Below are 24,069 nucleotides of genomic sequence, written 5' to 3' on the forward strand. Positions count from 1 at the left end.
AAGGAAATAAATGTTTTTAATATCTGCATAGATGACTTCTTATTGGAAGAAAGCTTTTAAGATGTCATTGTCCCAAATCAAATGCTATTTTATAGCAGTCATATTGATACCTTATATTCTTTATACTTTTCAACTGCATAAATGAAATATGGTCTTTGTAGAATCTGTAGAAATCTATGAAAGCATTATTTTTTTGCTTCTCATTCCTTCATCAAGAATGCTTTTGATATATGTTTTGATTGCTCTTCTAAAGATTTTGTAAGAATGGGAAGGTAATTCTGTAGATCAGAAATTACTGCTATTCTGTCACCTTTTTCTTTTTTTCTTTTCTTTTTTTTTTTTTGATGGCAGAAAGGTTCAAGATTTTCCCACATTTTTAACATCTTCCTTTCTATCAGATAAAACATGAGAATTAATCCCTAGTGATACTTGGAATTGTCACTTCTAGTACTGACCCCTCTCTGTGTATATACTTCATCTATCTAATCCAGATTTTCTCTTCATCTTTGTTTTCTTCATTGCCATTTCCACTTTCTCATACAGCAAAACCTGGAACTTTAGTGGTGTTAGAATTCAAATTGGTGACTCCACCGATAGTAATTACTCTTGTTATTTTACTATTACTCCATTGGTAATACTATATAGCCTACTTCTGTCCATAATTTTCCATGATTTATAACCATGTAGCATCATCATAGGAATATTGATATTAGAATGATAGATTTTTGTATCAGGAAGCATCTTATGTTTCTTCAAATCAACCCAACCCATTCCCTTAAATCTTTTCAATTTTGGGCTTGGCTTTTTATTAAATTGTTGTTCAGACTCTGTAGTGGTTTGCCGTTTTCTTCTCCATTGGATTAAGGCAAACAGAGGTGAAGTGACTTGCCCAGGGTCACACAGCTAGTGAGTATCTGAGGCTGGATTTCAGTTCAGGTCTTCTGGACTCTGGGCCTAGAGCATTATCTGCTGAGCCACCTTTCTGCCTCCAAAAACCTTCTTGTATGAACTTCTGGGTTTCATGTAGTAATTTATCTATAGTTTGAAGTAGATGAAATTCTTTGTCACACTAGGTTCCAGAGAGCTAGGGCTATTGTCATTGCCACTTCTATCATTGCCTCCAAGAGAGTGATCTATTAGGGCACTTTAGGGTACTTTATATTAGCTGTTCCAAAATTCAGTTCATATAAAAATTTGACTGTATTTTTTACATGTATTTTTCAACCATACATTTGAATCCTCATTAAGAAACACCTTGATCATGTGATGGATCTGTGGTCCCCATTTCTTCTATCACCTCAGCTCTTAATGCATTCCTGTATTCTTTAGAGCAGGGGTCAGCAACTCTCTGTTGTACAGCTGTCCGAGTACTCCATAGAATTACATATCTTAATTTTGATAATTGATATATTTAAACTGTTTAGTTCTAACTCAGTCTCTTTTACATGACATTGGACCTCACTGAGAAGCCCTGTTATTCTTCTAGGGCCTAATGCAATTAGTACAATGTTATCTATTTATTAGAATGTCTCACCATCAGGATATCCCTTATTCATATGTACTTTGTCTAAAGCATCCTTCAAGATGTGAGGGTACAGCTTTGGAGGGCATATGTTTTCCTGTGTTTCATCTCCCAGGATTCCTTGCATGTGACAAGAAATATTACACAACAGAGGTGTCGAACTCACTTCCGGTAGGCCCCATACAGGCTAAACCAGATTAAAGTGTAATTGGGAAATGTTTGACAAAATAAATAAAAATACGTTAGAACAAAAATAATGTTCATTTGTAGTTTTTTTTAAGTCAGCATTTAATGTGAAGAGATCTCTATCTGTTTAAGTTTGACAGCGTTGTTCTCCAATATTAAAATATACATCTTATAGGAAGAATATCTTTAAGGCTTCATTTTACTATATTTTGAGACAGTGTTGCATAGTGGATAGAGTGCTGGACTTGCAGATAAGAACAGTGGGCTTGAATTCTTTATCAGACACTTAAACATCATCTCTATCAACATAGAAAAGTCATTTATTTTTTTTTGCCTTCAATTTCCTCATTTCACAAATGGAGATAGCCCCTACCTCATAGAGGTGCTGTGTGAATCAAGTTATATGACGGTTCAAAGTGCTTTGCATGCTTTAAGGTGCATTATGAACATCAGCTCTTGTTATTGCCAATATTGTATAATGTTATTGATTCAAATGGTTTTTTTAAATTAGCAAAACTTCTCTTAATAATTAATGACTGAGGATTTGATCTGCTATGGAAAATAATTTGTGAAAGCCTGCTTCATTGCTTTTCATGTTTTCATCAATCAGTAATCCTTTATTAAATGCTTCTAATATATTAATCACTATGATGGAGATTGGCAATACAGAGTTTGAAACCATGTCTACCCTCGAGAATCTGATTTCCCTCAGAGGGAAATATGTATCTATTAAAGTAAATAGAAGGTAATTTTAAGGGAAGGGTGCTTGAAGGTCACGGCATTTGAAGTGGACTTTTGAAGGAAGCTAAGGATTGAGAGAAACCGAGTTTGGGAGAGAGTTCATTCCAGGCATGAGAATTGGTCTGTGGAAAGGGCGTTTTGATAGGAGACAGAATGTTGTGAATGAGAAACAGCAAGGTCAGTTCAGGTAGATCATGGCATGAGTTAAGGAGGGAATCCTGAAAGAAGCTTGGAAAGGCAGGCTGGATCCAGATTGTGAAGGGCTTTAAGCGCCAAATAGAGAAGTTTGTAAATCTTTGATCGCAGAGGCAGTGTGGAATCTTTTGGACTTACTGAATAGGGAAATGATTTGGTTATATGCATACTCTAAAAATGGTGTGCATTCTTACTGTTTTATACTATAAATTGAAGGAGAACAAGATTAGGTACTTTTATAGCTTTTGTTACGGAAGAATTGTGAAACAAGCAATAGAGACAGTTAGAAAAAATAAAATAGGTCATGTTGATTACATACAAATGAAAAACTTGTGTGACTGAAATCAATGCAGCTAAAATAAAAAGGGATGCTGTAGACTAAGGAGGAAACTTTGCTACACATATCTCAGATTGAGGTTTGATAATTCACATAGCTAAAAACCAAGAATCATTTCCCCATGGATAAGGGGTCAAAGGCTATGACCAAGACATCTCTCAAAGAAAGAGTTGAAAAGTATTAACAACCATAGAAAAGAATGCTTTATATAAATAAGAATGGAAATGAAAACAATTCTGAGGTTTTACCTCGTACCACAAATTAGCAAAGAAGAAAATTGATGGAAAATACTGTTAGAGTTGCTGCAAAGACAAGTACACTAACAGGATATTGGTGAAAGTTTGAGTTTGTTCAGGCATTCTGGAAAACGATTTGGAATTGTGCTGTTTTTTAAAAAGTGGCTAAAATTCCCATATCCTTGGACCTGCTAGGAATATACCCAAAGGAGATCAAAGACAGAAAGGTATTAGATATAACAAATAATTCTAAGCAGCCCATTGTATGGTAATAAAGAAACAAAATAGATGCCCATCAGATGGCAAATGGCTAAACAAATTGAAGTGTGTGAATATTTTTGGATTTGTATCTTTGTACTTTATACACATTTTTATACATAGTAAGTGCTTTATAAATGCTATTTCATTGAACTCTCCCTATCTTGTACTTGTGAGGTTGATTTTATGTATCCAACTATAAAATTTAACATTTCCCTGTTGAATTGTATCTTATTAGATTAAGTCCCATGCTTGAGCCTATTAAGATCTTCTTTAGATCTTTGTCCTTTCATTTAATGTATTAATTATTGCTCCCTGTTTTCGTATTATCTGTGAGCTGATAAACATTATAGCTAGATAAACATTCATTTATTCAAATCATTGGTGAAAATGTTAATCAGCACAAGGCCAAGCACAAATCATTAATGAGCAACCCCAGCCAAGTTGACACTGAAATATTAATGATCAGTTGTGAATCCATTTAGTTTTGTTAGGCTCTCATATTTCTTGATGTTGTCCACTGTAATAGTTTCAGATGCTTTGTCTGACTATTTTCCTGAAATTCAGGTAAATTATATCTACATCATTTTCTCTGATTTACAAGGTTAGTAATCCTGTCTAGAGAGGAAATTATTTTATTTTGGCATGAACTGTAATTACTTATTCCTTTTTAAATGTTGACTCTCTCTTTAATGGTTTATGTAGTTTTCAGATTGTGTTCTTTTACCTTTTTTGAAGTATATTTTGGCGTGAAGCCATTCTTGAGCAGTAAATAGAGCCATTATGAGATAACCTGCTGAATGGTAATTTCATCTTTGGTTTTTCAAGCTCTTTCCCCAGGTAATCACTCCACAAATTCAGCCATCTTTAGAATCGTCTTTAAGTGTGTACTATAAAAAATATTTATTTCAGTCTTCTTACTTTTTCAGATGTCCATTTAACACTCTGTTCTAAGCAAGTAAACAGGAGACTACTTCCTTAACACTTCCTGAGTACTTCTGTGAAAACATTCCTTTCCCAGAGCATGAGAGAAAAATAGAGTTAAGAATGTTCTGCTTTCCCCACTAAGATTTTACTTGGTACAGAATGGATTTATTTCCTTTTTTGGTGGGATTACTAAACTAGTATTTTCTTTTTTTAAAAAATATTTTGTTTTCCCACCAATTACATGTAAAAACAATTTTTAATATTCTTTTTTTTTTTTTTAAGTTTTGAGTTCCAAATTCTATCCTTCCCTTCTTCTCCCTTTCCCTGAGATGGTAGGCAAACTGATATAATTTATACATGTGCAATCGTGTAAAATATTTCCATATTATTCATTTTTGAAGACTCAAAAAATAAGAAAGTGGGAAAATAGTACACTTCACTCTGTATTCAGACAACATCAGTTCTTTCTCTGGAGGCTGATAGCATTTTTCATCATGGGTCTTTTGGGATTGTCTTGGATCATTGTATTGCTGAAAATAGCCAAACCATTCACAGTTCTTCATTATGCAGTATTGCTCTTATTGTGTACGATGTTCTCCTGGTTCTGGTTACTTCACTTTGTATCAGTTCATATGTATCTTTGCATGTTTTTCTGAAATCATTCTGTTTGTCATTTCTTATAGCACAGTAATATTCCATTACAATCATGTACCACAACCTCTTCAGCCATTCCCTAATTGATTGGCATCCTCTCAGTTGTCAGTTATTAGGTATCACAAAAAGAGCTGCCATAAATATTTTTCTACAAATAGGTCCTTTCCTATTTTTAAAAAAATTTCTCTCACCCATATGGTTTTATTTTCTATATCCCCCTGTAACTCATTTAACTTCTCCTTTAAAAATTTAGATGCTATACTATTTGGGGTGTGTGTGTGTGTGTGTGTGTGTGTGTGTATATAAAATATTGATATTAATTCTTTGTCTATAGATATAATCTACCTCTTTATCTCTCTTAATTAGATCTATTTTTGCTTTTGCTTTGTCTCAGATCATGATTGCTACCCCTGCTTTTTTAACTTCCACTGAGGCATAATGGATTCTGCTCCAGCCTCTTACCTTTACTCTTTGTGTGTCTCTGTGCTTCAAATGTGTTTCTTGTGAATAACATATTGTAGCAATCTGGTTTTTAATCTGTTCTACTGTGTGCTTCCATTCTTCCCATATTTCTGTGCATTCTGTTTTTCCACTGTTTATCCTTGCTCTCTCTTATCGTTTACCACATCATGCCTCCTTACAAGTGTTTTTATTTCTGATTACCACCTCCCCCAGTCTGTCCTCCTTCTATCAATCCTGCCCCACCCCCTTCTCTTACCCAGTTTCTTTTTACTTAGTTATAGGGTAAGATAGGGTTTTCTTTCCAGCTGAGTGTAGACGTTATTCCTTTTTGAGTCAGTTCTGATGAGAGTAAGATTCAGGCATTGTCTGCAACTCCCCATCTTCCTCTCCACAGTAATAGTTCTTTTAAACCTTTTTATGTGATATAATTTCTTTCTCCCCCTTCTTCCCGTCTTCTCTCAGTACAATCTTCTTACTCCTCAGTTTAGTTCAGTTTTTTTTTATATCAACCTATATATCCACCCACACACTCTGTTTATACATATACTCTTTCTAATTTCTTCTATGGTGATAAAGTTCTTAAAAGCTAAAAATATAATCTTGCTATGTAGGATTTTAGATAGTTAAACCTCATTGAGTCTCTTATATTTTCTCTTTATTTCTTTTTTACTTTTTTTTTAATCTTTATCTTTCTCTTGTCTTGTTTTTGAAGATCAATTTTTTTTATTCAGCTCTGGTCTTTTAGGAGTTTTTAGGCATTTTAGGAATGCTTGAAAGTCCTGTATTTCTTTAAACATCCATTTTTCTCCATGAAAGATCATACTCAGTTTTGCTGGATAGGTTATTCTTGGTTGTAATCCTAGCTCCTTTGATTTCTGGTATTATCATATTCCAAGCCCTCTGATCCTTTGATGCAGAAGCTGCTAAATCTTGTGTTATCCTGACTGTGGCTCCATAATATTTGAATTGTTTCTTTATAGCTGGTTGCCAAAGAGCTCTAGAATTTGGCTATAATATGCCTGGGAGTTTTCATTTTGGGATACCTTTCAGGATGTGGTTAGTGGAGTCTTTCCATTTCTATTTTACCTTCTGGTTCTAGGATATCAGGGCAGTTTTCCTTGATAATTACTTGAAAGATGCTGTCTGGGCATGATCATGGATTTCAGGTAGCTCAGTAATTTTTAAATTATTTTTCCTGGATCTATTTTCCAGGTTAATTGTTTCTCCAGTGATAAATTTCACATTTTCTTCTTTTCTTTATTCTTTTCATTTTATTTTATCATTTCTTTAAGTCTTATGGAGTCTTAACTTCCACTTGCCCAATTATAATTTTTAAGGAATTATATTCTTTAGTGAGCTTTTATATCTGCTTTTTACATTTGTCATTTAATTTTTTAAGAAGTTATTTTCTTCTGTTAATTTTTGTATATCTTTTTTCGTTTTTCATTTCTTTTACCATGCTCTTGACTCCCTTTTCAAGATTCTCTTGCATTGTTCTCATTTATTTTCCCCATTTTTCTTCCCCATTTTTCTTCTAATTCTCTTTTTTGCTTTTTTAAAGCCTTTTTAAGCTCTTCCAGGAGCTCTTTTTGGGCCTGAGACCAATTTGCCTTTTTTTTTTTTTGAGTCCTCACATATAGCCACTGTTGTCCTCTTCAGAGTTTGTGCCCTGATCCTCCCTATTACCATAGTAACTTTCTATAGTCAAGTTCCTTTTTTTCTGCCTATTTTGTGACTTTGTGCTTTTATGCAAAAGTTGGGCTCTGCTCCTTCACTGTCTCATGTTTCTTGTGCTGGGATTTAGGGCCTTGCTGCTGGCTTTCATTGGGCCTCAGGATTTAGCTGCTGACATATACTGTAGGGGGCCCTCCCTACTGGTTTATAGTGGTGGCAGGGCCTTTCTGTTGGTCTGTAGTCAGAATGGGGTTGGACTGCTGTCTTGCACTTGATGGGGGGGGGGGCCTTCCTGCTGGCCTACCCTGGGGGTGAGGCTTTGCTGCTGGCTGGCCTTGGGATGGGGTCTCACTACTGGTCAGCAATAAGGGTTTGGTGCCTTGCTGGTGGCTTGCAGGGGGGGAAAGATGTTGGGCCTCTCTATGCTAGTAGTTTGGGACTACTGGCTTGCCTCTGGGGCTGCTGGCTTGCATCAGGGTGAGGCCTTGCTGGTCAATTGCCCTGGGGCTTAGAGTCCTTTTACAGGCCTCTTGCTTTGTGGCCTGTAGCTGCTGTTTATTTACCAGGCTCCCTTCCCACCCCAGTGAGACAGACTTTTGCTACTGAACTGACAAAATGGATTCTGAGTTGTTTTTCAAGGTTGTTTAGAGGGGAATTTGGGAGGGCTCATGGGAATTCCTTCCTCACTCTGCCATTTTGGCATCAGAAGTCCCAACTAGTAGTTTCTAATGACCCTCTTGATCACAATCTTGAGGTATTACTTTCCGTGATCTTTTTCATTTTTTTGGACTCTTTTTTTTCTCAGACTCTTTGAAGTTCTGAAGAGTTGACCCAGGTGCCTTTGAATTTATTTTTACTTCATCATGGATTTCTTCTGAGTATATTTGGCTTTGGAAGTCTTCCAAACTTCATTTTCTTAGTGCCATTTCATCTTCCTCACATGTAGCACACCAAGTGCTGAATATTAGAATGCAAATGTGGTTTTTCAAATGGCTCTGAAACACAGCCTCTTCCATTTTGTATCTTAATGGTTTACTTCTGTTTTATCTGTAGATGATTATAGGTTTATTTGGATGTAGTCTGACCTCACACCAGTTTTTCTGCAGGCTCCTTACAGCTTTTTTAAAGTCTTCTTTGGTAAATACTGTTAATAATCTTCCATCTTCCTTGTGTTTTATAGATAAACTTATACTCTATATCAGGGTTGCCTTTGGCTCTTATTTGACAAATAGATCAAGTGTTTGGGATCTGTGGTGGTTTTCAGGATTCTTTTGGTGAATGCTTTACAATGGCTAAAATTCTGTAAACTATAGTGATAATCTAAGGTAACTTTCTCTAACTAGTTGATAATCTGATTATACTCAACCAATTCTGAAATGACTCCTAGATCAGTAAGCAGTCATTTCTTGTCAAGATGAAACAAATTTAATTTTATTTGATACAGTTTGGTTCTTACCTTGTCCAGAGACTTCTGATTCTTTTCTTGAAGAAAATATTGATCAGGTATAGCTAGGAGGCTTCTGAGTAATCTGCAAGCCTTTGATATTTTTGTCTAAATCCCATTTCATGTTTCTAAGCTTTATACTTTGAAATCACCAAATAGCAACATAAGTGTTCCCTTAGTTTGCACACCTCAAAAACAACTCCACTAATTTGGTTTTGTGTGTGTGTGTGTCTTTGAGGAGGCCTAGCGAGCCTTGTTATTTATCTGAAATCTCTTATTTCATTTTTAACAGAAATGTTTACATAATTTAATTTTCTTCCTCTAGCACAGTGTCTCTCAAAGTGTGGTCTGGGTACCCAGTGGATCCCAAGACCCTTTTAGCAGGTCTGTGAGGGCTCAACTATTTTCATAATCATACTAAGATGCTTTAATTTCTAATGCAGTAAATATAAGTAAACAACCCACTTAAATAAAAGCTCTTTGGAGGTTCTTAATAATTTTTAAGAGTGAGGGTTAAGAGACATAAATTTTGGAATTGCTGTTGAAGGTGATAATAGCAGTAACAGCGGTAATACTTTAAGGTACAAAAAGCAGTTATTTTATACCCTAGGAAGACCTGGGTTCGAGTGTAACCTCTGACACACAGTGGCTTGTGGGACTTGCACTGGTAGAGGCAGTTTCCTTAAAAGGGGAAATAACAGTGAAATCCCAGGTCCAGTATCAATCTCTGCATTTTAATACTTTTATTCTACTACAAAAGGCAGTTATTTTTGTCCACCTGGGCAATAGTCAACTAGTCAACCAATAATCGTTTATTAAGGATCTCATATGAACCTGGTATTGTGTTCATTTACAGTGCACAGAGACCAAAGATGAATTTGTCTCTACTCTCCTGCAGCTCATTTTTGATGGATGAGGAAACATGTACATATATTAATTAGTGTATACAAAATACAGGGTAACACTGGAGCTATAACAGTTAGGAGTGAAGGAATCACAAAGGGTTTCATGCAGAAGATGGTGTTTCAGGTGCATTTTTAAGGAAGTGAATGGTTCTCTGAGATGGAGGTAAGGAGGATGTCTCGCAGGTATGTGAGAAGTATGGAGAGGTTCTATGCCCTGTGTGAGAAGCAGAGAGAAGGCTGGATTGTGGAGTAGGGTGGAGAGAGCAGTGTTCCGAGAGGCCGGAGAGACCTTACAGAGAGATCACATAAGCTTTTATAAAATCCTGAGTGATCCTAGAGATGTTTCGTTTTTGTGTCTGTATACCTGAAGAGGAAGAGGCTTTTGACATAGTGGAGAGAGGACCTGGCCATAGAATAGGAAGCCTAGCCAAGGCACTTCAGTCTGAACAGTGAGGAGCCTTCCTCACTGGGAGACATTGACAGCCATGAAATCACAGGTCTGGACCAAAAAGAAAAAATCTTGGTGTTTATTACATATTTTTAGTCATCTTTGATTTATTTTCTGTCCTTAGGCAAGAACTTTTTTTAAAAATTTCCTTGAATCTGTGATCCCATCCATCTGGTCATTCTCTCTGGTGATACAAATCCTAACATTCACCCACTCCCCCTTTCCTCATGCCTTTAAAATCTATGCACTCAAGTCCATGTCTTCTAATAAATTTTCCCACAGAAGGGTCCCCACCCCACCCCCAGGCCCCTGAACCATGAAATCCTTCCTCTAGGTTTCATGACATTAATGTGAGTACTTATTGAAAAACTGTGCTATCCATCTGTAATCACTCTTGCTACATAGCCACTCTACCTTTTTTTTCCCAGTTATATAGTTCTTTGGTATCTTTTTTGCTGTTTTTTTGCATGTAATTTGTCCATAAAATGCTGCATTATATTTATAAGCATTATATGTCTTTCTGTTGCCTTCTGGGTGAATTGCAATTTTACTTCCCTGGACATTATAATATTTACTGATTCACACCCATTTAACATCCCCATAAAAATATTGACATATAGAATACCTTGGGATAAGTGCTGAACAATTTTAACCTTTTCTTAAGAAAAAATATGCTTTGCTTTCTGATGATCAGTTTTTTCAAAGTGACATTTCTTTAATACTTTAAGATCTATGATTTCATCATCGTTGATGTTCCGTCTACCAAAGCAGATCACTGCCATTTTATGGTATTCAAAAGTCACAGTCCCAAAAGAATTGTCCTGTGGCTAACCTGGTAACAAACCTCTCTGAATTTAGCTTTACTTGTTATCAAAGGACAGATATCCAACTCGTCATTGAGTTTCCGCTTAAAGATACTTCCACTTACCTGTCAGTTCCCAGTTTCCTTCATGCCCTTAGCCAGCCCAGTATCATCATGTCACAGTGAGACATAGCTGTGGTAATTTAAGGTTACAGGAATGCATTGCAGCCAAAAGAGAAATGCCTGTATTCTGTCTCATTGTGCTCTGCAAAAATCATCTATTTTTCTTAGAGCGTTTGTTATTGATTAAATTGGGTGATAATAGATTATATACAGAGGATTTAAGAGGCAAGGTTTCCATTGAGCAAAACGAATCCTACCAATTTTGAAATGAAAATTTTTCTTCATCATTTGTTGTTTACTCATTTCATTCACGTCCAACTCTTTGTGACCCCATTTGGGGTTTTCTTGGCAATGATTCTGGAGTGGTTTGCCATTTTTTTTTTCCAGCTCAGTTTACAGATGAAGAAACTGAGGCAAACAGGGTTAAATGATTTGCCTAGGGTCACACAGCTAGTGTCTTAAGCCAGATTTGAACTTTGGTCTTCCTGACTCCAGGCCCAGCACTACCCATGGTGCCACTTCGCTGCCTCTTTTTCATTACCTTTTCTCTAAATCCCAATCCTCTTCACTTTCTTGTTTCTATCCAGTGCACCATCGTTCTTCTAGTCACATAAGTTTGCAACTTTTGTGTCCGTTGTACACAGAGCTGATTTTCCTGGAACCGCGAATCTGAACGTGTCATTCTTCTACTAAGTTCACTTCGCTGGCTCCCTATTGCCTATAGAATAAATACAAACTGTTTTATTAGGCATTTAAAGCCGTTTGCAACCTAATACCTTGTGTGTGCTCTGCAGTCCAGCCAAACTGACCTAGCTGTTCCTCACACAATACTCCATCTCTTTCTTCATGCTTTTCATTGGTTGTCTCCAGTTCCTAGAGTGCCTCCACCCACTTTTTTGTTTACAGGACTGTCATTATTTATTTTTTACATCTATTTTGTTTATTTTGTTCAATATTTCCTAATTACATATAAAAATTTTTTTCACATTGAGTTCCAAATAATTTCCCCCCTCCCACCATTTCCCCCCTCTTTGAGAAGACAGGTTATTTGATATTGATTATACATGTGACATCATGTAAAATGTATATTAGTCATGTTGTAATAGAAAAAAGAAGAAAAAAACCAAAATAGAGTTTAAAAGTGTGCTTCAGTCTATATTCAGAATTCGTTAGTTTTCTGCCTGGAAGTAGATAACATTTTTCATCATAAGCCCTTTGGAATTCTCTTGAATTATTGTCTTGATTAGAGTGGCTAAGTCTTTCACAGTTTCACAGTTAATCATCCTTACAATATTTCTGTTACTGTGTACAGTATTTTCCTGTTTCTGTTCACTTCACTTTGCACAAGTTCATAGAAGTCTTCCTAGATTTTTCTAAAACCATCCCATTTATCATTTTTTATAGCATAGTAGTATTCCATTGCAATCATGTACCACAACTTGTTCAGCCATCCCCCAATTGCTGGGCATCCCCTTACTTTGTAATTCTTTGCCACCACAAAAAGAGCTGCTATAAATATTTTGTACAAATGGTTCCCTTTCCCCCCTTTTTTTTTTAAATCTCTTTGAGATATAAACCTAGTAGTTGGTATTGCTGGGTCAAAGGGCAGAGTTTTATAGCCCTTTGGGTATAGTTCCAGGTTCCTTTCCAGAATGGTTAGACCAGTTCACAACTCAAGCAACAGTGCATTAGTGTTCCAATTTTCCCACATCTCTTTCAGCATTTATAATTTTCCTTTTCTATCATGTTAGCGAATCAGATAAGCATGATATGATACCTCAGAATTGTTTTAATTTGTATTTTTCTAATCAGCAGTGATTTATTGATAGCTTTGATTTCTTCTTCTAAAAACTGCCTGTTTATATCCTTTGATCATTTATCAACTAGGAAATGGCTTGTATTTTGATAAATTTGGCTCAGTTCTCTATATATATGAGAAATGAGATCTTTATCATAGAAGCTTGCAGAGAAAATTTTTCCCCAATTTCCTGTTTTCCTTCTAATTTTGCCTGCATTAGGTTTGTTTGTGTAAAAACTTTTAAATTTTATGTCATCAGAATTATCCCATTTTTCTTCCCATCATTCTCTCTATCTCATTTTGTCATTAAACTCTTCGCCACAGATCTGGCTGGTACATTTTTCCGTGCTCCCCTCATTTACTTATGATATCACCCTTTATGTCTGAATCATTAATACATTTTCAGCTTATCTTGGTATATGATGTGAGATGTTGGTCTGTGCCTAGTATCTGCCAAAGTGCTTTCCAGTTTTCCCAGCAATTTTTGTCAGTAGGTGAGTTCTTTTTACCCCAAATATTTGGATCTTTGGGTTTATCAAACACTAGATTAATGTGGTCATTTACTACTGTGTACCTAATGTATTCCACTGATCTACCACTCTGTTTCTTAATACCAGAGTGTTTTGATGATTAACATTTTGTAATATAATTTGAAATCTTGTAAGTTAGGCTTCCTTCCTTCACAGTTCATTTCATTGATTCCCTTGATATTCTGACCTTTTGTTCTTCTAGGTGAAATTTACTATTATTCTTTCTAGCTCTATAAAATAATTCTTTAGTAGTTTGATTGGCAAGGCACTGAATAAGTAAACTAACAGGTAAAATTGACATTTTTATCATAGTGGATTGGCCTACCCTTGATCATTTAATAATTCTCCAGTTGTTTACATCTGTCTTTATTTGTGTGAAAAGTGTTTTCTAATTGTGTTCGTAAGGTTCCTGGGTTTGTCTTGTCAGGTATACTTCCTCTCCACTTCTGCCTCTCATTTCCTTCTACATTCAGCTTAAGCACTCTCTTCTATACGAGTCCTTTCCTGATATCTGCCATATGTTAGAGCCTTTCCTCCAAATTAACTTGCATTTATTTTGCATACTTATGAGCAAATATTATATCTCAATAGAACATAAGCCCCTTGATGGCAAGTACCTCTAGTACCTAGCTCTATGCCCATCTGGTCCACAGTGAGGTGCCTTTAAATGCATGGTGATTGCCTCTTAAAATGTATAAAATACATTTTCCTCAATTCCAATTTCCATTCTAATTTTTTGTTTTCTTTAATAGGCTGTGACTGTGAGGAACTCCATGGCGAAATCTTTATATAGTGCTCTTTTTGACTGGATAGTTTTTCGAATTAATCATGCGCTTTTGAACACCAAAGATTTGGAAGAGAGTACCAAGGTAAAACATTGGACTTTACTTGTGTTTTCATTTTTGTGTGTGTGAAATTTCTTTTTTTAAGTAACATTTAGTATTCATAATTCAAAGGAGTAATTTTCTACAGGAAGAAAAAAAAGTTCAGTTACAATTCAGTTTATCCAATCATGTTTGTATACACAGGGAACACATTTGCCCTCATTTCTTTAGGACTATGATATAAAATTCCTTATTTTATATTTTTAAAATGTGAATGAATGAAAATTAAGAGATGTCTGTGATATTATTTCTATTATTTGTCTAGTCAGATGATTTTATATCTATACGTTAATTCAGAAACATCCCTTATTCTTATAAATTCATGTAGATAGGTATTCCAAAAATGATTTATTCTTACTACTTTTCCTATAGACGGTTAATGGAAATGTTGAGATAGGGATACTCTAATAGGAGTCTTGTGTGAATTGTTTATCCCTTAATAGTTGTTCTTTAAAGTTTTCTTCCTTTCAGTGCCCTTTTACATTTCCCTTTCCCTTCCCATTATGTTTCCTGGTCCGTGATCTTGACCTGCTATCCCAACCCACATCAACTTTTCTCTCTGTGGTACCTCACACATACATAGTTATTTGTAGTATTAAGTGTCTAACTTTTTTTAGCTTTGATATATCACTGGGAGAATTTTGGTCACGTATCCAGCACTTAGCTCAGTGCCTGGCACATAAATGGTGCTTAATAAGTACTTTTTGACTTGATTGGTTTACTGTATTATGATTAAATGTGGCCAGAATATCACCTACTGTTGAGTCCCATTACTTTACACATTAAGCTACTGTCAGTCAGTGAGCATTTTTCAAAACAAATTTTTATTGATATGTTTTGTTTTTGCGTTGTCTAAATGTCCCCTTGTATCATTCTCCCTTCCCCTCCTCAGAGATTTTCCTTATAATAATTTTTTGAAAAGAAATAGGAAGAAACTCAAAAGGAGCTGACTGAAGTGTCTCTTCATAGCCCTCCTTTGGGGCCATTTGTATTTTTTGCAATATTCATTTCATTTGTCTGATATTTTTCTTTTTTTTTTTTAAACATTGTTGTAGTCATTGTACATTACTGTTTTCTTATCTTTGCTTAGTTTACTTTACTTTGGTTTAAATAACTCTTTCCATGATTCTCTGAAAGTATGAATATTAGTTATATTGATCATTTCTTCCCTCACAGTAATATGCCATTACATTCACATATCACAATTTGTTTAGCCATACCTTAATTAGTAGGCATTTACTTTGTTCCACTTTTTCAATTGCTACAAAAGTGCTGCTGTAAATATTTTGGTGTATATGAAGACTTTTTTTGTTAGTGATCTCCTGTTGTATATATGCCTAGCAGGTTGAATTTTTGGTCAAAAGGTATGGACATTTTAACCGCTTTATTTGTAGAATTCTAAATCACTATCCAGAAAGGTTATACTGATTCACAGCTCCATTCACAATGTGTTAATGTGCCTACTATTTCTACATTGCTTTCAACACTGAATATTCCTTTTGTTGGCTTTTGCCAGTTAGCTGGATGTAAGGCAGAAGATTGGTTTGTATGTCTCTTATTATGATTTGGAGCATTTTTTCATATGATTATTAATAGGTTTCAATTCTTCTTTTGAAAACAATTTGTTCTTATGTTTAGACCCCATATTTTTGTTGTCTGTATATCTTAGATAACAAAGTTGTACTTAAGGAACTGGATACAAAGATATTTTTATATTTAACTAATTCCCTTCTTTTGTTAGATATGTTAATTTTGTTCATGTAAAAGCTTTTCAATTTTATGAAACCAAAATTATCTAATTATCTTTTGTAATTGCTTCTTATCTGCTGTTTGGTTAAGAATCCATCTCCTACCCATAGATATGAAAAATATCTGCTCTGCTTCTCCCCTATTTTAAAAAATATTTATCAAACACTGTTGTTGTTGAGGTAGTTGGGGTTAAGTGACTTGCCCAGGGTCACACAGTTAGTGCTATGTGTCTGAGGCCAGATTTAAACTCAGGTCTTCTTGACTCCAGGGCTGGTGCTCTATCCACTGTGCCACCTAGCTGCCCCAATCTTTTATTGAGTGCTTTGTGTGTGGCAGGTAATATGCTAAGCACAGAGAGTATCAAAACAAAAATGAAATAATCCTTGACCTTCAAGACTTGAATCCTAGTGGGGAAAACAACATACATGTATAATCATATGTGTAATATATGCCAAATGATATAAGATGTTTATGGAATGGAGGATAGTAGCCACCTGGGGGATAAAAAAAGGTTCCATGTAGAAGATTACACTTCTGACAGCTGAATTTTGAAGAAAACCAGGGATTTTGAGAGTGAAGTGCATTACAGGTTCATTTGCATCCAGAGAATTGTTAGAATTCCACTTTGCCATGTGATTTGCCATTATAATTCTTAAATTTTATATGGGTTTATTTTATATCCAACAACTTTGCTAAAGTTGCTAATTGTTTCGACTATTTTTTACTTGATTCTCTAGGGTTCTCTAAGTATACTGTCATATCATCTTCAGTAAAAGATAGTCTTGTTTTCTTATTGCTTATTCTCATCCCTCCAATTTCTTTTTCTTATCTTATTGCTATCGCTAGCATTACTAGTACAATATTGAATAATAATAGTTTTAATGGACATCATTACTTTCTATTGGGAAGGTTTCTAGTTTATCCCCATTACAAATAATGTTTGCCTTTTACTTTAGATAGAGACTACTTATCATTTTAAGGACAGCTCTATTTATTTCTATGCTTTTTAGTATTTTTAATAGGAAGTCAGAAGCCTTTTCTACATATTTTAATATGATCATGTGATTTTGGTGGGTTTTGTTATTGGTATGGTCAATTATATGCATTGTTTTTCTAATATTGAAAGCCCTATATTTCTGGTATAAGTCCCACCTGGTGACAGTTATATGGTCTTTGTGATAGATTGCCATAGTTTCCTTGTTAGTATTTTATTCAAGAGTTTTGCATTAACATTTATTAGGAAAATTGATCTGTAGTTTTCTTCCTCTGTTTTTGGTCTCCCTAGTTTAGATATCAAAATGGTGTTTGTATCATAGAAGGAATTGGGTAGGACTCCTTTACCTATTTTTTTTCAAATAGTGTATGTAGGATTGGAATTAGTTGTTCTTTCAGTGTTTCGTAGATTTCATTTGTAAATCCATCTAGTCCTTGTGTTTTTTTTCTTAGCTCATTTATGGCTTGTTTGATTTCTTTTTGTAAAATTGGATTATTTAAATATTTGATATCCTTTTCTGTTAACCAGGACAATTTGTATTTTTGTAATTACTTATATTTCACTTCAATTGTCTGTTTTTATTGGTATATAATTAGGCAAAATAACTCCTAACGATTGCTTCAATTTCATTTTCATTAGTAGTACACCATAATTGGCTCTTGAAAAGTTTTTGATCCTAGGAACTTGATTTTCTTTTTTCTGTTTTCAAATCAAATTAGCTAGATGTCTTACGTGTGTTTTTTTTTTCTGTAAAACTGCCTCCTAGTTTTATTTATTAGTGTAATGGGTTGTTGATGTTATTTTTTTTTAACTTTCTGCTTTATGAATCTCTCCTTTGATTTTCAGGGTTCCCATTTTGGTGTGTAATTGGGGATTTTTAGCTTGTTCTTTTTCTAGTTTTTTTAGTTGTATGTCTAGTTTATTTATCTGCTCTTTCTTTTATTGACGTATGCATTTAGAGATAGAAGTTTTCCCTTAAATACTCTTTTGATTTCATCCACAAATTTCGGTATGTTATCTCACTGTTATCACTCTCTTTAATGAAATTATTGTTTCTATGATTTGTTCTTTGGCCTCCTCATTTTTTAGCATTAGATTATTTCATTTCCAACTAATTTTTAAACTATGCTTCTAATGTGCTCCACACAATCCACATTACCAGCCGGAGGTGTTTGTGAAGTCAAGATACAGTAAAGTAGACCTTTGAGTTAACTGCTATGTCCCTCCCTGCTCCCTCTCCCCCAAATAGGTTGATTGATCCAAGATCCAGCTATGAACACTTTAGGCAAGGAGGATATAAAAATATTTAGAATTTTGGTGGTGGGGTATTCCTAAGACCCCAAGGAATTTCTTTGCTGACTGCTTATAATCTCTTTGCCAACACCTTTTATTTTCTGGACTATTGCAATAGCCTTCTGGTTGACTTTCCTTCCTTAAGTTTCTCCTGTAGTTCATCTCCTCCATTCAGCTGCCAAAGTGATTTTCCTTAGATCCAGGTCTAACCATGCCACCTCTCCCTTCTCCCCTCTACTTTCTACTCCATGGACTCCAGGGGTTCTCTGTTACATCTAGGATAAAATATAAAATCATCTACCTTCTAAAGCCCTTCATAATCGGCTCCCTTATGTACCTTTACATAAGGTACATACCTTACCTTTACTTACCTTTACCTGATTCTTAAATTTAATTCCTTTACACTTACTCTACAATCGAGCAACATTGACCTTCTTTCTTTTGCTCTTAGAAGATACTGTATCTCTTGATTTTGTTTATTTTCACTGACTCTCCTCCATTCTTCAAATGTTTTCCCTACTTGTCTTTACTTCTAGGCTTTCCCAGCTTCCTTAATACATATTTCATACCTTACCTTGACCATAAGGCTTTTTCTGGTTCTACCACTACCACCCCTAATGCCTTTTCTCTGAGATTATCTCTAGTTTGTCTTGTATATAGTTGCTTGTATGTTGTCTCACTCATTAGACCATGAGGGCAAGGTCTGTTTTACCCTTTCTGTATATTCTTAGCACCTAGCACAGCTCCTGGTATGTAGTAAGCTTTTAAGAAAGGCTTGGTAACTTAACTCTCATCTATTTGAAAATGGTAGAGGGAAGGAAGTAGAAGATAATTAAGAGTATGCTGTAAAATACATGGTTGTGATAGGAAGAAAAAAAAAAGTATTCACTTTTCCAGAATTCTCTTGAATGAAAACTTGTGGCAGCAAGTCACTTCTTCATGTGCCACATAGATGAAAGAAGACATAGTGGGAGAATATATCTAAGTGATGTGAGATTAGGAAGATGGAGAAGAAAGAGCTCTTGACAAATGACCTCAGCTTTTTCATTCACGTATGAGCATGCTCTTTGAGAGGGTAAGGCAAGGGAGGCTTGAGGAGAGGTGAAAAGCTCAGAAATAGCCCTATCTGTTGAGTGAGAATATGATTTCATTGGGGAGGTATAAAAGAATTGCCTTGTTGCACTTAAGGCCTAGTTCAGAATATCTAACATAAATAAGTAGTGGACCCATTCAGCACCAAAAGCCAGGATGGCTTAAGCAAAAATGGGTTGTACAAGAATAACTCAGTTTCCTTTTTGTTAAGGCTAATAGACTATCAGTATAGGAAAACATTTGATGACTGAGTCTCTTGTATTCTGAAAAAAGTTGGAGAGATGTAGGGTGGATGGTAATACAAACTGATAAGTACTGTGACACAGTAACAGCTTCTAGATTAGAAAAATATTGACGAAATTGGGCCAAATCTTATAAGATCAAATTTAAATATGGGTTAATTTTAAGGCTTACATTCAGACTGAAAAAACTAACTGTGTAACATGCAGGAAACATGACAATTCACATAAGATCTAGTGATTTCAGTTAATTGCAAGCTTTTCAGCAGTGAGTAGTATGATAAGGTAGCTAAAAAGCTAATATCATCTTGGGCTGCATTGAGAAAGAAGAAGCGGGCTCCTGTACTAAAAAATGAATGGTCCTCTTGTGTTGTGCCCTCATCAGACTACATATGGAATATTGTGTTGATTTCTAGGCCTCCATTTTAGGAATGCCTTTGATAAGCCAAAGATCATATTAAGGAAATCACAAGTAACCTGAAGAAAAGAAGACTTAGTGGGAACAAGTTACCTATCTTCAAGTATTTGAAAGCATATCACATGAAAGGAGTAATAGACTTCATTTTGGTTCCAGTGAACAGAATGAGAAGCAGTAGGTAGAAGCTACAAAGAGACAAATTTAGGCTTAATGTAATGAAGAAACTACTGAACAATTAGTGATTTCTAAAAGTGGAATAGGCTGCTCCATGAAGTGGTACGTTTCTCATTACTTTAAACCAAGGGTTTTTTTTTTTAACCTTTTAAGTGTGATGTACAGATTTGAGTTATGCTGTATGGCCTTTGAAGTTCCTTCTGTGCTTCTCTGTTGTTTGTTTCATATAGACCCTAACCCCGTTGTGTGAAGCATTGATGTCTGTTGGACAGAACACTAAAAGTGAATACTAAATACTTGAGTTTGAGTCTGCTGCCTGGTACTTGATACCTGTGTGACAGTGGATAAGTCACGTAATGTTTCTGGCTCCTAGGTTTTTCGTGTGTAAAATGGGGGTGTTAGTTTTTCCATTTTCTATTTCTTAGGATTGTTAAGAAAAAATACTTTGTAGGTCATAAAGCACTAGATAAATGTGAAGTACTTTTAGAATGTTTTTGATTAATAATTTGCATTTACCTCATGGTCCATCATGAAAGTAGAGATTTAAAAGTTCTATTAATCTGTGTATGGCTCTCGACCCTTCGTTTAGCTGGTTGAAACAGTGCTGATGAGGTTAGAATCACAATTTCAGTATAAATTAATAAATTAATTAGCTCTGGTTGTGTCCTAATCTGTACTCCTATCTTGGTTAATGTTAAGTGTTTCAACAACATTTCACAAGACCAAAAGTATGTAGGTAAGTCAGGAAAGCCCCAAAATGTCTTATTTGAAGTGGCTAATTATTATTTGTACTATGAACAATATCACTTTGCTATTTAGTAGCTTTTTATTAGTTGCAGCTTAAGATCCTGTGTTCTTTCCTTTGTGTCATTGATGCCTTTTCATCCACTCTAGCATATTTCCTTCCAAATTCATCTCTCTTTAAAACTTCCATATTACTATTGAAAGCATCTCTAATTCTAGGAGCCAAGATGGCAGACCAAGCAGGAAATTGCTTTAACTTTCCCATATGCACTTCCAAACAGCCATAAAATAGTGTCCTAAAACAAATCTTAGAACAGCAGAACTGTCAAAAAGATGGGGTGAAGCATCTTCTAGCCCAAGAAACTTGGAAGGTCAGTATGAAAGGTCTGTCTCACTCAGGTAAAAGGAAAGAGCAGTCCAGGACAAGAAGCATCCCAGCAAGCCAGCAGCAAGCTCCACCTCAGCAAAGCAGCAGCAGGTCCCAAGCCCCAATAAGGTGTAACAGGCAAACGCCAACACCTGGATCCCGCAGGTACTTAAGCAGATGGGCAGAAACCAGTGCCAGGACCCTCATGGTAACCCAGCATAGGCAGGTGAACAAGGAGCTACTAACATGAGGACCCACCACATGCATCAGTGTAGCCCCAGGCAAACAGGCAGACTTTAACACAAGGACCCCCTCCAAGACGCCAGAATTTATCAGATACAGCCAAAGCAGTTCTTAGGGGGGAATTTACATCTCTAAATTCTTACATCAACAAAATAGAAAAAGGGCAGATCGATGAATTGGGCATGCAGCTAAAAAAGCTAGAAAAAGAACAAATTTACAGTCCCCAGTTGAGCACCAAATGGGAAATCCTAAAAACCAAAGGTGAGATTAATAAAATTGAAAATAAGAAAGCTATTGAGCTAATAAACAAAACTAGAAGCTGGTTTTATGGGGGGGGGAGATTAAGATAGATAAGCCGTTGGTTAATTTGGTTTAAAAAAGAAAAAAAAAGGAAAGAAGAAAATCAAATCCAGTATCAAAAATGAAAAGGGTGAAATCGCCACCAGTGAAGAAGAAATTAAAGCAATCATTAGAAAATATTTTGCCCAGTTATATGCCAGTAAATTTAACAGTCTCAGCAAAATTGATGAATATTTACAAAAATATAAATTACTCCAATTAACAGATGAGGAAATGAGATGCCTAAATAATGCCATCTTAGAAAAAAAAATTAAACAAGTCATTAATGAACTCCCTAAGAAAAAATCACCAGGGCCAGATGGGTTCACAAGCAAATTCTACCAAATATTTAAAGAACAATCAATCCTAATACTGTATAAACTATCTGGGAAAATAGATGAAGGAGTCCTACCAGATTCCTTTTATGACACAAATATGGTGCGGATATCTAAACCAGGAAGAGCTAGAACAGAGAAAGAAAGCTATAGACCAATTTCCCTGATAAGTACCAATGAAAAAATTTTAAATAAAATACTAGCTATGTAGCATGAAGAAGGAACATACACTGTGACCAGGTGGGATTTATATTAGGAATGCAGGGTTGGTTCAGTATTAGGAAAACTGTCAAAAATAACAAAAACAGCAGAAAGCATATGATTAGCTCACTACATGCTGAAAAAGCGTTTGACAAAGTACAACACCCATTCCTATTATAAACACTAGAGAGCATAGGGATAAAGGGAACGTTCCTTAAAATGATAAGCAATATCTATCTAAAACCATCAGCAGGCATTATCTATAATGAGAATAATCCAGAAGTCTTCCCAGTAGGATCAGGGGTAAGGCAAGGCTGCCTATTATTAAATATTGTGCTAGAAATGTTAGCTATAACAATAACAGAAGAAAAAAGGAATCAAAGGAATAAGAATAGGCAGTGAGGAAACAAAAGCATCACTCTTTGCAGATGATATGTTGGTGTGTTTAGAGAATCTAGAGAATCAACTGGAAAACTACTTAAAATAATTAACTTTAGCAATGTTGCAAGATATAAGTTAAATCCACAAGAATCATTAAAGTTTCTTTATATGACCAACAGAGCCTAGCATCAAGATATAGAAAGAGAAATTCTATTTAAGATAATTGTAAACAATATAAAATACTTGGGAGTCTACCTGCCAAGATAAACCCAGGAGCTAGATAAACACAATTATAAAAGGCTTTTTACTCAAAGTCAGACCTAAACAATCAAAAAAAATCAATTGTTCACATGTAGGCTGAGTCAATATAATAAAAACGACAATTTTGCCTGAACTAATTTACTTATTCAGTGCCATACCAATCAGACCACCAAAAGATTATTTTATAGAGCTGGAAAAAATAACAAAATTCATCTGGGAGAATAAAAGATCAAGAATACGAAGGGAATTAATGAAAAAAATGCAAATGAAGGTGTCTTACCCATACCAGATCTAAAACTATCCTATAAAGTAGCAATCATCAAAACAATTTAGTATTGCCTAAGAAATAGAGTGGTGGATCAGTGGAATAGATTAGGTACACAAGGCACAGTAATAAATGACTACAGTAACCTAGTATTTGATAAACCCAAAGATCCCAGTCTCTGGGATAAGAACTTATTAGTTGACAAAAATTGCTGAGAAAACTGGAAAATAGGACACAAACTAGGTATAGACCAACATCTCACATCGTATATACCAAGATAAGATTAAAATGGATACGTGATTTAGACATAAATGGTGATACCGTAAGTAAATTAGAAGAGCAAGAATTAGCCTACCTGTCAGATCTGTGGAGAAGTGAAGAATTTCTTTTTTATTTTATTAATTTATTTTGATTTATCAACAAGCACTTCCATATGCTTTTGAGTTTAAAATTTTTCTCCCCCTTCCTTCCCACCACCCTCCCCAAGACGGCACACAATCTGATATAGGCTATGCATTTACATTCCTATTCAACATATTTTCACATTAGTGATGCAAGTAAAAATTAAAAACCAATAGGAGGAACCATCAGAAAGAGGAAACAAAACTCAACAGAAGAGAAAAAAAAAGATAGTAATTCAACTTCCATAGTTCTTTCTTTGGATGTGGATAGCATTTTCCATCATGAGGCCTTCTGGAGATGTCTTACATCCTTTTATTGCTGGGAAGGGTTAAGTTTATCAATGTTAGTCATCGCACAACGTGGCTATTATTGTGTACAGCGTTCTCTTGGTTCTGCTCACTTTACTCAGCATCAGACTGTACAAGTCTTTCCAGATTTTTCTGAAG

The 24,069-nt window shown here is 35.2% G+C and overlaps 1 protein-coding gene across 1 annotated transcript in view; it reads left to right on the plus strand.

Annotated features, from left to right (window-relative positions):
- The window catches only part of MYO9A (myosin IXA), a 320,315-nt gene that overhangs the window by 125,726 nt on the left and 170,520 nt on the right, over positions 1-24,069 (plus strand). Inside the window, 1 exon segment of the mRNA XM_020996823.2 lies at positions 13,995-14,111. Coding sequence (XP_020852482.1) covers positions 13,995-14,111 — 117 coding nt within the window.

This window comes from Phascolarctos cinereus, unplaced genomic scaffold (assembly GCF_003287225.1).
Source record: "Phascolarctos cinereus isolate Bilbo 61053 unplaced genomic scaffold, phaCin_HiC Scaffold_3;HRSCAF=262, whole genome shotgun sequence".
Classification (NCBI taxonomy): domain Eukaryota; kingdom Metazoa; phylum Chordata; class Mammalia; order Diprotodontia; family Phascolarctidae; genus Phascolarctos; species Phascolarctos cinereus.